General features: G+C 39.0%; 1 protein-coding gene across 14 annotated transcripts in view; it reads left to right on the top strand.

Moving 5' to 3' along the window:
• esrrga (estrogen-related receptor gamma a) overlaps positions 1-12,389 on the top strand; it is a 212,192-nt gene that overhangs the window by 109,210 nt on the left and 90,593 nt on the right. For 4 of the 14 annotated variants that reach the window (XM_051133268.1, XM_051133261.1, XM_051133269.1 and 1 more), the window contains one exon: positions 2,118-2,253. The exons of 4 other annotated variants lie outside the window; for them this stretch is intronic. Coding sequence is in view for 4 of the 10 variants with exons in the window: in XM_051133266.1 (XP_050989223.1) it covers positions 8,396-8,451 (56 nt within the window). In the remaining 6 variants the exon portion in view is untranslated. Of the gene's footprint in view, positions 1-311; positions 451-2,117; positions 2,254-8,158; positions 8,456-12,389 lie in introns of those variants that run through there. 6 more of the 14 variants (XM_051133266.1, XM_051133257.1, XM_051133256.1 and 3 more) reach the window with 3 other exon arrangements.

Below are 12,389 nucleotides of genomic sequence, written 5' to 3'. Positions count from 1 at the left end.
CAGAGTAGGATTTGAACAACATTTTGCAATCAAACATAACAGCTAATCAAATAAGACAAAACTCTTAGCTCAACTACTCACCAACTCAGCGACAAACGAGTGGAAATAAAATCCTGCTGAGGGCGTTGGCGTCATTAACCAATGATATGATTTGTGGGCGGGGCGACACATGTAGCCCTGCCCCACATGCAGCTCCACCCCGTTCTGCAGGCTGCAGCCAGGACCTTCTCAAAGAAAGGCCACTTTAATTGTTAATTTAAAACCGCCAGTAGGTGGCAGTAAGTCAGTGTTAAGTGAGTCATTGGACTGAACCGAATCATAAACGGTTGATTCAGTCATGAAAGAAACACCGTCATGTTCCTCAGAGAAGCAAAACTGTGTTGTGACTGTGTTTGTAATGATTTTTTGTTGGCGAAATTGAGCAAAAACAGGAAATATGCGGTCTAAAGCGTAAGTCTCTTAATATTAACTTGTTTATTGAACTGTTGTATAAAATCAATGCTGTGATGTGCCGTCATGTAAATAATATAAATAACATAAGGCTGTTTAGTTTGTTTAATACAAAAACAAAGTATGGACCTGTTCTATAGGAAAGGTAACCTTAAATGACGTCTGTTATGATCTGGGGGGCGGGGTGCCCCCCTAATATAATGGTAGGGGAAACGCTGTTACAGTGAAATTTTCAGGCCTCGATAATTGTGTAGTGACAAATCTGATATCGTGACAGTCCTGTTTGATATCAGTGACATTAAACTTGGTAAGACACATCTTGAGGCACGATGTTTTAATGTACATGCCTTCATAAAATGTGCTTTTCAACTTAAATTTTGGTTTGTTTATCACACAAAGCTGTCGTATGACTTTAAATGAAGTGCAAAAGCCATATGGACAATCATATTTTGCGCGCCAAATGGCATTTATTTTTTTTCCACAAAATATGCAAGGGGTCAGATTACTAGACTTTTTTTGACTAAATATTGCAAGATAGTGTTTTGTGACCTGTGAGACAAATTTAAAGATTACAGATTGTTTTAGATCACCCACTATTGGTAGATATAAAAGAAAGTATGTCATTTCTCTGCCTCTATATTATTTAACAGAATCACTATATAGAGAACAAGGTATTTTAGCAGTTATACAATCAGTGTACAATCAATTCTCTTTGGTGCCAGTACTACAAATTTTTCATTGTAAACCCTGATGATGTTTAATATTTATACTTTATTTTGTATTCATATGCCTCAAAATAACTCAATTGCATGGCAATGACAAACTCAGTCAATACATTACCTGTCGACACCAGACATTTGAAATCTTTTGGACAGTAAAACACCGGCCTGCAGTGTGGTGCTGAGCAGCTTTGGCATGAAGAGCATGAGTGGTACAAGATGAGAGTGATGTGGTTAAACAGGCCATGCTGACGTGATGGCAGCTCTCCATTCAGAACAGGGCCTGAGAGGCCAAGGCCACATCCTGGCAGAGCAGGGACACTTTCAATAGGAATATTTAATGAGTCCAACCATCATTTCAATTTATTTTTATTTTTAAATTTAGCATTAATTTTATATATATGTACCACTAAACATTTCGTTTTTCTTTGCTTTTAATTCAGCATTTTTAAAGCAGCTTTATATAGACGTAATCAGTGGCAGGAACACAGCGTGTTTCATGCAGGTGCACGATGCACACGTAACCCTCTGAGACAGCACTATTTTGTGCTCATGTTTACTCAAGCTTATCTTACACTGAAAAAAATGTGTGCAGGAATGACAACCGTTTCATGCACAGTTTTGTCTCTGTATCAGCTCAGAGTAAATCAGTTAGAGGCCAGTCATGTATTTGAAAGTAAAGTTGATCTAAGTAGACCTGGAAAATTTCAGAAGGTGTCTTAATTGTAACCACAGATAAGGAAAAGACAGGTCTCCATCCATTTCAGACAGTGAAATGCATAGATGATTTAATGTGCAAATGTGTATCACATATCAAAGCTCTGGGTATCTGTGCTCTGGCTATGGTATTTATTTATGTCATTTAATTTGTGGTTTTATTTTTCGTATATATGGTTTGACTTATAAGCTCTCATTCTAACACCATTAATTTTCCATTCTTCACTGTAGCGCTGGTTTTCTTGAAGATAGGAGACCCTCGGCGGTTTATTCAGGGCGTCCTGCGTGTAGTCGGACTGCTAAAGAGATTCAAGACGAGAGAGAAGAGGGTGGAAACAGGAAACAGCTGTGGCCGTATCAAAGAGAGGTTAGCAAATGCCGCACACCGGGCTCGCCGCTGTCCCTTGAGCCCCCGCTAGCCTGTTATCACCCTGCCAAGCAGGGGGGCTTTGAAATTGGCACTTTCCTTCATGTGACAATTGTACCTGCTGATAGACCATTAGATTACTTAGCTATTCACTCATTCGCTACCATAGTAACCTTGCGCCGCTTTCCCCTTCATAACAGGGGTTTCATAGAGCAGTTTTACTCACCCACCCAAGTCCTTTGAAAGTGGTACCATAGCAGTTGTTTAAAACGACCTTTTGGATTTCACAATTGCGTATATATTTGTATGTGCGATTTCAGTACGACTGGAGTAAAAGGGGTTTGACTACCTAGTCTCACATTAAACTTGAAATAAAATAACCTACATTTTTAAATCAGCATATAACTTTTTGATTTACTTAATTTGTTGAAATTAAATTCATATTACAACTGAAAAAAGTTTATGATAAGTTGGAAATATAAGACCTACAGGTTATCGACATCTGCATAAATGAAAATGCATTAATTAGAATTGTTGGAATTTCATTTCTTAGTATATTAAGAAATATTTGAAAGAGACTAGCTAAAATAAATTCTTATTAGAGCTGCAAAACGATTAATCGTGATTAATCACGATTTAATCACATTTGAAATAAAAGTTTATGTTTACATATCATACGTGTGTATATTTATTATGTATATATAAATACACACATATATGTATAGATTACTGAAAAAATATGTTAGATTTATATGTAAAATATTTAAATATGAAATATTTATATTTATATACACTATAAATTATATACAAGTATAAATATGTATACATTTAAATATACAGTGTACATATGTGTGTGTATTTATATATACATAATAAATATACACAGTGCACAAACATATAGTATGTAAACAAACTTATTTTGAATGCGATTAATCACGATTTAATTGCATTCAAAATGTTTGTTTACATACCGTGTGTGTGTACTGTTTATATTTATTATGTGTATATAAATACACACATATATGTATATATTAAGGAAAATTATGTTATATTTATATATAAAATATTTATATTTAAATGTCATAAATTTTATAAAAGTATAAATATGTTCATACAAAATTTTTTTTGAATATATGCATATGTGTGTGTTTATATGTAAATAATATATACAGTACACACACATATAGTATGTAAACATACTTATTTTGTATGCGATTAATTGCGATTAATCATTTTTCAAAACTCGTATACTCTATTTATCAATCTATTTATTTATTGTCTCAACAGGAATGAAAAATGTATGTACACACCGTATTTTACAATTTTTCATCTCTGTTAATTTAAAATTACAAGTTTAAAATGATATTATTTTGTTTTTGACTTACAAAATCTGTATGAAATGTAACATTTATTTACTGTTTGAATTCAGTATAGTCTAGTACAATTATTTCAACGAAGTAGAATTTCATTGTGTCACCATGTATCCAAATTCCTATTTTCCCATTACACGTTTAAGTCCCTAAATATTCCTTCATGTATGACAAGGCAAGTCAAACCACAGTGGCAGGCATAAATATATCCATTCTGTGACAGCGACGGGGTAAAACAACAGAGGACAAACATGCATACACACAGATGAGCTCTCCGCTCATCAGTTAGACCGCACACACACTCTCACACACACTGACCACCGCACAGCCAGTAGCTCCCTCTGTTGACCACTGCTGAACTGCAGACTGAAGGGCTGTCCCGGCACACAGCTGCCAACCTGCCTTTGTGTCCCCATCAAGACGCAATACAAGAGCACTGCAGCACTCTCATATGACAGGCACAAACACACACACACTTTTCAGTCTACTTTCTCTTGCGAGAGACTTTGGGTTTGGGAATTTGAGGAAGCAGAAGAAGAATTATATGTTCACTTTGAAGCTTTGAATGTATGCAAATGTGTCCTACAGTAACTTTAAGTTCACGTGGTGTCTTAAATGTTGATTTTGCATATTGTATTGTCTAATGCACAAATCAGAATTAATCCCTAAAAATGTTTAATCTTTTCCCAAGCTCACATATAATAGCTTTCATTATATCATTTACATGTATTTACATACATATACATTGTTATACCTACACACATTGTAATATAGTATTAAAAATAATTACCTATTAAAATATGTAAATAAAATATGTGTGTGTGTGTATACACATACACAGCTTTTAAGTATAACTCTTTAATTATTTTATTAAATTACCTATTAAACTGCATTTTTTAAAATTTTGTTATGAATATAAAAACAACAGCATCACATTTATGCAATGTTTTTGTTTGTACTACGCTTCCCCGCTCAGCCCGAGAGCTTTCACTCTGAGACGCCCCGTGCTGACCCGAGTGGCTACAAATAAGCATCTTGCCTCTTGAATTTATTACAGCCCAATTTTTGACAAGTTGATTTTAAACAACTCCAGCGGCGGCCACATTGACTGTATGCTCGGCGGCCGGTCGGCTGACATGTGACCTAAGTGAACTTGCCCTCCCCTACTGACTGCCGTGATTGATGCTCCGCCAAGCTAGCCCTGATAATTCTTAGCCACATGTCAACAGCCAGTGACCAAAGGGGTCATCCCTGTCTTTAACATTTCACACACACAAATAAAAAAGACACACACTCACACACGCTCTCACGCACACAACCCCTTACAAAAGCCAGGAGTCTTTTCAAATCCATTTCGAGACTTTGCATACCCGTCCTTGGTAGCGCCTAACGCGTTTTGTTTTTACATCTCAGAGCTCGTCTTTCAAACTGCCGGCTTGTGAATTGAATGCTCGTCCGTCTCCTGTGGCAGAACGGGATTCGGTTTGAAAGCGAGACGCGGCTCGTTGTAAAACACACACCGTCTGAACAATAGAAGCAGAAGCGCTGTGCTAAAACTGCTAATGAAAAAGATGGGCAGCTATTGACACGTATCGACAGCCGCTGCAATCAGCGCAGACTAGTCGTGCATACTTAAGTTCAAATGTATTCAGCGGGGCAGCAGGGATTAAAGGCTGTTAATGACAGCGTGTAGTAGCGAAGCCAGGCTCGATTCTGAATAACTTTGTGCTGCTAAGAACGCATTGTTGTTAGCATGTTGCTGTCACAGTCAGATTTACCTCACTTTTTGTTGCTGACAGAAGTTTGGAGTGATGTTTCGAGTGATGTTCCACCACCACGTGGCTAGTGTTTGGGGGTCACAGCCGCTTATTCAGCACAGATATGGAAATGTGACCTAAAGGGGGTTCTGTCAAAAGCAGGCGGGCCACTGTAATTGAATCAATACATCCGGACACAACACTGCACCCCTGCTGTGAAACCTAAATGAAAAAAAGCATGTCGGCAGTGAAAAAAGTCTGAGCGTTCATGTTTAACCTCTTTTCTCAAATGGCTTTCAGGCACTTTCAACGTGTCCATCTAACTGATTTCCTCTTTGTCATTTTCATTCATCTCAGTGTGCATCTTACTGTAGGTCGTCAAGTATGAGCGCTGTTTGTTAGCTCCAGCGCTTTGCATTTGATCTACGTGGATCTTAATATGAGGGATGCTTGTTGGTCTCACGGGACCTGAGTGAACACAGGTATCCCTCCTATCTACATTCAAACATTACGGCGGTTCCCGTTCTCCTCATCCTCTTCATTTCCGTTCGTCACCGTGCAATTAAAACAGTTTCAAATGGCAGTCGGCTGGCTGTCGTTTCCAAGCGGTGCTTTGAAACCACCACTTTAGTATTTTTTAATCATGTGCCTTCCTTGTTTTTTGGCAGTGCGAAGATTGCAGAGGCTGTACATTGTTTAAAAGATGAATAAATTAAGCAAATTTAACTTTCGAAGTGTGAACGTGTGTGTGTTGGATGGTCGGAAACAGTAGAGTGTTATTTCAAAACTCCTTTGTTAGACCCAGTGTCCTTCAGCAATGGCAACACACTCCCATGTAATAAAAATAATCTTCTAGCAGTCTTTTACACTTCTGGAAACAAAGTTACATGATTCTGATCGTTCAAACGCGTTTCCTTTTCTCTTTTCTGCCCATCTGTTATTCAAAAGCCTGAATTTCCCTCAGTCGTTTCTATATGTGCCATATCAAGCTTTTGCTTTCTTTGTGCAGTTTAGAAGTAGATCTAATTTCCCCGAAAGATATTAGTTTTCAGTGATGTGTGCATTGCATTGATCTGCGCCTCTTTATTGTTGATGTGCATCTCTCATTCGATATATCTTACTCTACACAACGCACCTGCTGCCTACCTGAGACTTAATAGCTGTTCGTACAAATATGGAGTTATTTAAAAAAAAATGATATTTTGTGAAATTGGTTTTTAAGTAATGAAATGACAATGACAGTACTGAAATGTTATATAAGCATACTATATTTAAAAAAAAAACAGTAGATTAAATATAGTTTATTATTATTATTATAGTGGATTAGATATAGATTATTATTGTTATTATTATTTTTGTATCATTAAAGATCAGTTTCACTACATTGTCAGTTGTTATTATTATTTGTTAATTAATTAATTAATTAATTTTAGATTTATGTGGATTTTTGAAAAAAGACGGGATAAACAGCTTCATACGAATATGGGTTTTTTTTTTCATTTGAAATGTTTTCTTAAACGAGGTTTTAAGTAATGACAAAGACCAAACTAATGTTGTATTTATTTATTTATTTATTTAGTAGTAGTAAGAGGTGCTATTGTAATAAAAAAATACTGTATATTCAAAGTTTTAGGACTGTTTAAAAAATAGATAAAAGATTATATGACTTCATGTTTATTAAAACCATTAAAGCAATCAATTAAAAATCAATCAAAGAAATCTGCGTTCGTATATGAGATCCAGTAAACAGGTTTAGTTCATATTCAGAGACCTAAGACGGGCATTTTAAAGAGACGTGTGTCTCCAAAAAATCCCCGCAAGTTTGGAATATGAAAGACGGTCAGATGCAATTTCTGTGGCGGCGTGGTGGGGCAAGCACAATGGTTTGTGGGCCGGTGCGGCTCCTGAATTTTCTTATCAGTGGGGAATTGCGGTGTGCTGAGATGCCAGCAATATCTTCCCTGCTGCTGCTGGAAATGCAGCGAGCCTGTGACACGCACGTAAACATACACACGTAGTTGCGAACGGCGCGCGCCGGCAGCCTGGATGCCCCGCAAATGTGGCTCAATCATTCTAGAACAAAGGGGTGCCTTTGATCTTTCCTCAGCCTTTTCTCGCTGTATCTGTCAGTGATGTGGTCACGGTAGCGTGTGTCCACTCCCTTTGCTGTGATGGGCCGCTGTTATGATGTTGCGGTGGATTGGTATGGTTTTTCAGCTCTGTATCCAGTATTTCCACTTACTTAGAGCGTACGACAACATTCGCAACATTCTAAATTTTCTTATCGCAAAACAAGCGGTGCTTTTAAATTCAAACGTGTTGATTGTTTATAACACATTTTTGAATGTTCCCATGCAGGTGGATGAAGGAAGCGAATGAGCGAGCAAACAGAGGCGGATGCAAAGCGAACAGCAAGCGGCTTCATTCACAATGTTTTGTATCAACAAAGTGAGCGGTTTTATCTGCGCACTTGACAGCGCGAGCCGATAAGCATTGCTGAGGGAGAGACGCGGGCTGCTGCTTTAAACCCTCTCTCACCCCCACTTTCCCTCTCATTACACCACTCCCCCTCCCTCCTTCTCTCCCTCTCTCTCTCTCGCTCGCTCTTTGTCTTTCCCCTCCCCTCTCTCCCCGCTCCGTCTCTCTGTGGGCGCAGACACTGCCCTGTCTCACTCCAATTGGCTGGGAAGCCACCAATCTGGCGCCCGGGAGGGCCGGGGGGACTGCATATGCAAAGCCCTGCTTCATATTAATGAGCAGCAATCGTGGCTTTAAGTCCTTGATTAGAAGAGTGCAAGAGCTTTTGGTCCCAACTGGCTGTGCCTATAGGCTGTCACCGGGAGAACGGTCCTGTTAATTGCACTGCTCAGTCACAGAAGGGAGAGAGAGGAGGAGGAGGTACAGAGAGAAAGAGAGAGAGAGCAGCGGAGACAGAGAAGCCAGAGAGAAAGAGAGAGAGAGAGAAAACTTTAATTTATAGAAGAGGTTTGCTCAAACGATGATCGCAGAGCGCACATGGATTCGGTAGAACTTTCGCTCCCTGAGTGTTTTTCCCTGCACTCCGAACAACAGTAGGTACATTTTCATTTCTTCTACTTCTACTTCCAGTGTTTGTTTTGTCCGTATAGTTCCTGTCCTGTGTTTATGTGTGCATGTGGTCACCGTAGTCCTCCCTGTCAAGGTTGTTTTCGCTGTCAGGTAGCGTCTGGAGCCGAGTGTGCGTGCGTACGTACGTTGTGCCGGTAGCTGACGGCTTATCCACTATTACAGCAATCCTGACAGGACAGAGTGTGTTTTGTGTAAATCATTAGGAGCGTGTGACGGAAAAAACAACATGAGAGAGAGAGAGTGCCGAGGGAGGAGGGAAAGACGAGAAAGCCACGGGATAGAAGGGAGAAAACGGTCTTAGGTGGCTTGAATCGCAGACTGGTCGCACAGCATGTGGCCCGCTAAATGCATTAAAGACGGTGTGCTGGCTCAGAGAGAGAGAGAGAGAAGGAGGGAGGGATTGAGTGCGCGGGGCACGAGCGGACGGTCCAGGAGCCGGCAGAGAGAACAGCTCCTTAGCTTCATATTTATCTCTGTCCCACTCGCTTCTGTCAGCGCAGAGCGAGGAAACAAGCCTGCACTGATTTAGACATCACTGACAGACTTTAATACTCTTCTGAATACCTGCTTTTTGTTTAGTTGTGTGGCTAAATTGTACTAAAAATATAATAGATGAGAAGTGTAATTAAAATGACATTCGTAGCTGTTCTTGACTAATATGTTTTGTAAAAATACATACATTTAAAAGTAATCATTTCTAAATGTGCTGCAAGTCATGTGCACTTAAAACATCATTCATTACATCATAAGTGTTTTATGATAAAAAAGTGATGTGGCAGAACAAGTGCATGTACAAGTTTGATTAAAGAGACAGCAGAACTATTAACCTCTGACCTGTGCTGCATATGAATGCTGATAAGAAAAAAGAACTGTGAGCTGACAACACATACAGTATAAAAAAAAAAGAAAAAGACACTGAGAAGTGTCAGAAAGATCACAATCCAGCTTTTCTAAATCATCAGCCACCATCCTGCAAAATACAACACACAACCAGCTCAACTTCAGCTTGAAAGCGTTTAAAAACACACCTGAGGAACACGCTAACGTAGTTGTGAAAGTGAATTTCGTGATTGAGATTTAAAATATTGTGTGCTGATGGAATGACAGCGATGGCGTGGATGTGTTGGCACACACCCTGCACGGGATCATTAGATTGACTGGATTATTCAGACTCATGAAAGGAAATTCGGAGATAAGAGTGTCGGCTCCTCACAGCCTTTTAGCCATTTGGCGCTCGCTCGCTGTTTGATCTTTATTTTAACACAAATTGACTACTGAGATTCTAATTAGTATATTAATGATGGTAATAACAACAAGTGCTGGTTTAGCTATTATCATAATTACAGACTCTCACCGTCTGCATGTATATTTACATCTGCACGCTCATTTTAATATTTACATTCACGGTTGGAGATATCGTGACGCGTGTTTGTATTTCTTTTGGATTATTTTAATTATGATGGAAACCTTTGTTTTAGAAATTTGTTATTATTAATATCATATATATGTTTTTAAAACTCAAGAACAAAATAAAAACAAATAGTTTATTTAAAAATTTTAGAATTTGTTTTATACATTTTTTTTACAAATGTGGTGTACAACTTTGATTGTTCAGCGTGTTTTCTGTTTTGTCAAACGAATGAGTGAGGACATTTTTGTAAGACTTTCATATTTACACAAAGAAATTCATGCAGCTTCTCGTAAGATTGTCTTAAAATTACATGCATGTTTTTTACAGTTGTTTTAATTTTTACTCAACCTTCTATATATTTCTAAAGCATACGTGTATGTATATATAAAAACAAGAAATAATTTTCAAGCAAAAAGCATAGGAAGAAAATTACACCAACGCTTAATGCTTGACATTTTTTAATTTCGCCAGAAGCAAGCAGTCAGCTTTTTAAAGGCAATGGAGTGTGAATGTCCAGTGGAAGCGCGGGTGTCATGTGTGTAAAATCACTGCTGGACTCTGCAGTGGGCTGAATAGTTGAGCGCAGAATCGTGCAGAAGGTGTCTGAGCGTTCACTCATGCATGTTCAACCTTTTGTCGCTTTTGCGGATGATTTTAAAACACTGAAACCCCCCTGTGGCCCTTGAAGAAAACTTGATTTTGCGTTTTCCTTCCACCCGTTCGTACTCCCTTCCATCTCTCTCTCTCGTGCGAGAGGCGAATGAAACCCCAGAGGCTGGGATCAGCAGGAATAAAGAGAGATTGTGTAAATTAAATTCCATTTAATCTCCTTATAAAATCATTTACTTAATTCATCTGTCAAATGATGTCAATATGCACGGCGCAGATTTATTTATTCTGCCATGTGCGGGGTGTGTGTGCGTGCGCGAGGAGGCCTTTGTTGCCGTTCAGTCTTGATTTGGCTCCATCCCATTCCCCTGTGTGAGAGGTGTCGTGGCTCGTCCTACATGTCTTTCTCTTTCCGTGGCCCCTTGTCGATTACTGTCTGGACACTCTTTGTCTTTACGCTGTCCTGCTTATTGGAGACAGAGCATTGCCACTTCCCCTTATTTGAAGGGGTCTGAGGCATTCCAAGGGTAATTAACTCCAGTTAAAAGAGAGCCCCCTCCCTCCCGGCCCCTCCAGCGGCCTGTCATTCAGGAGAAAAGAGAGGCCGGAGGGGGGGGCCGTAAGGAAAAAGGGAAGCTATATTTTTGCCCTTTTGTTAAAAAGTGCAATAAGTGGCCCGTCGGACGGACGCACACACTCGTGTGAAACGCTCGCACGCAGGTGCCGCGCACATGAAAACACCGTGAGAGTCTGATGATGCAGTTGTCAATTTGTGTGATTTATGCATCAATCCATCAGGATTTTCCTGAACGCAGTGCGGCGATTTTTACGAGAAGTTGAATAAGGGTTTTAACAAGGCCACGCCAGCTGAGACTCTCACAAAAAAATGACCCACCGGCATTAGCGATTTCACCAGAATTTAGCTTTATTCCCTTCGTTTGCCGTTTGCTTATTTTGCGGATGATTCGGCCTGCTGCGTGCCAGAGAGAGGCAGAGCAGAGCAGGCGCGGGCCGGCTGAGAGCCTGTAGGATACAGTTACAGCAGGTCAATAGGGAGTGTGGTCACTCCAGAAGCAGGAGGGTCCACGAGGGCTAGATAAGGGTGTAAAAATAGTGCTTTTAGCCACTGCGTTTTCCACCGGCTCCCAGCAGACTCACCGTTTGTCTCTCGGCATGCGGATGTAGCTGAATCTGTTTTCCCTTCCTGTTTAGTTATTTCTCAACAGAAGATGCATTGCAACAAATTGAATGTGTCTTTGTGTGTTGGTTTTGTAGTTTAAAAATGCATTAGTGTAAAAAAGTACATTAGTGAATTATTGAAAATTAGAATGTAAAATAAAAAAAATTAATTGATGTTGCATTTACAATTGCTTGTTAATGGTGATGTGTCTGCACAAGAACACAAATGTGACCCTGGACCACAAAACCAGTCTTAAGTAGCACGGGTATATTTTTAGCAATGGCCAAAAATACATTGTATGGGTCAAAATAATCAATTTTTCTTTTATGCCAAAAAATCAATTGGATATTAAATAAGGATCATGTTCCATGAAGATATTTTGTAAATTTCCTTAAGTCATATATCAAAACTTAATTTTTGATTAGTATTATGCTTTGCTAAGAACTTCATTTGGACAATTTTAAAGGCGATTTTCTCAATATTTAGATTTTATTTTCTTTGCACCCTTAGATTTTAGATATTCAAATAGTTGTATCTCAACCAAATATTGTCCTATCTTAACAAACCATACATCAATAGAAAGCTTATTTATTCATGATGTATAATTCTCAATTTCAAAAACTTCACCCTTATGTTTGGTTTTGTGGTCCAGGGTCACATATATGTGTGGAAGTACAGGATGTTAGAGCTTCCAAAGGCGG

The sequence above is a fragment of the Labeo rohita genome, chromosome 17 (genome assembly GCF_022985175.1).
Source record: "Labeo rohita strain BAU-BD-2019 chromosome 17, IGBB_LRoh.1.0, whole genome shotgun sequence".
In the NCBI taxonomy this organism is placed as follows: domain Eukaryota; kingdom Metazoa; phylum Chordata; class Actinopteri; order Cypriniformes; family Cyprinidae; genus Labeo; species Labeo rohita.
Note: the sequence above shows the minus strand (reverse complement) of the source record. Positions and strands in the feature narration are given on the sequence as shown.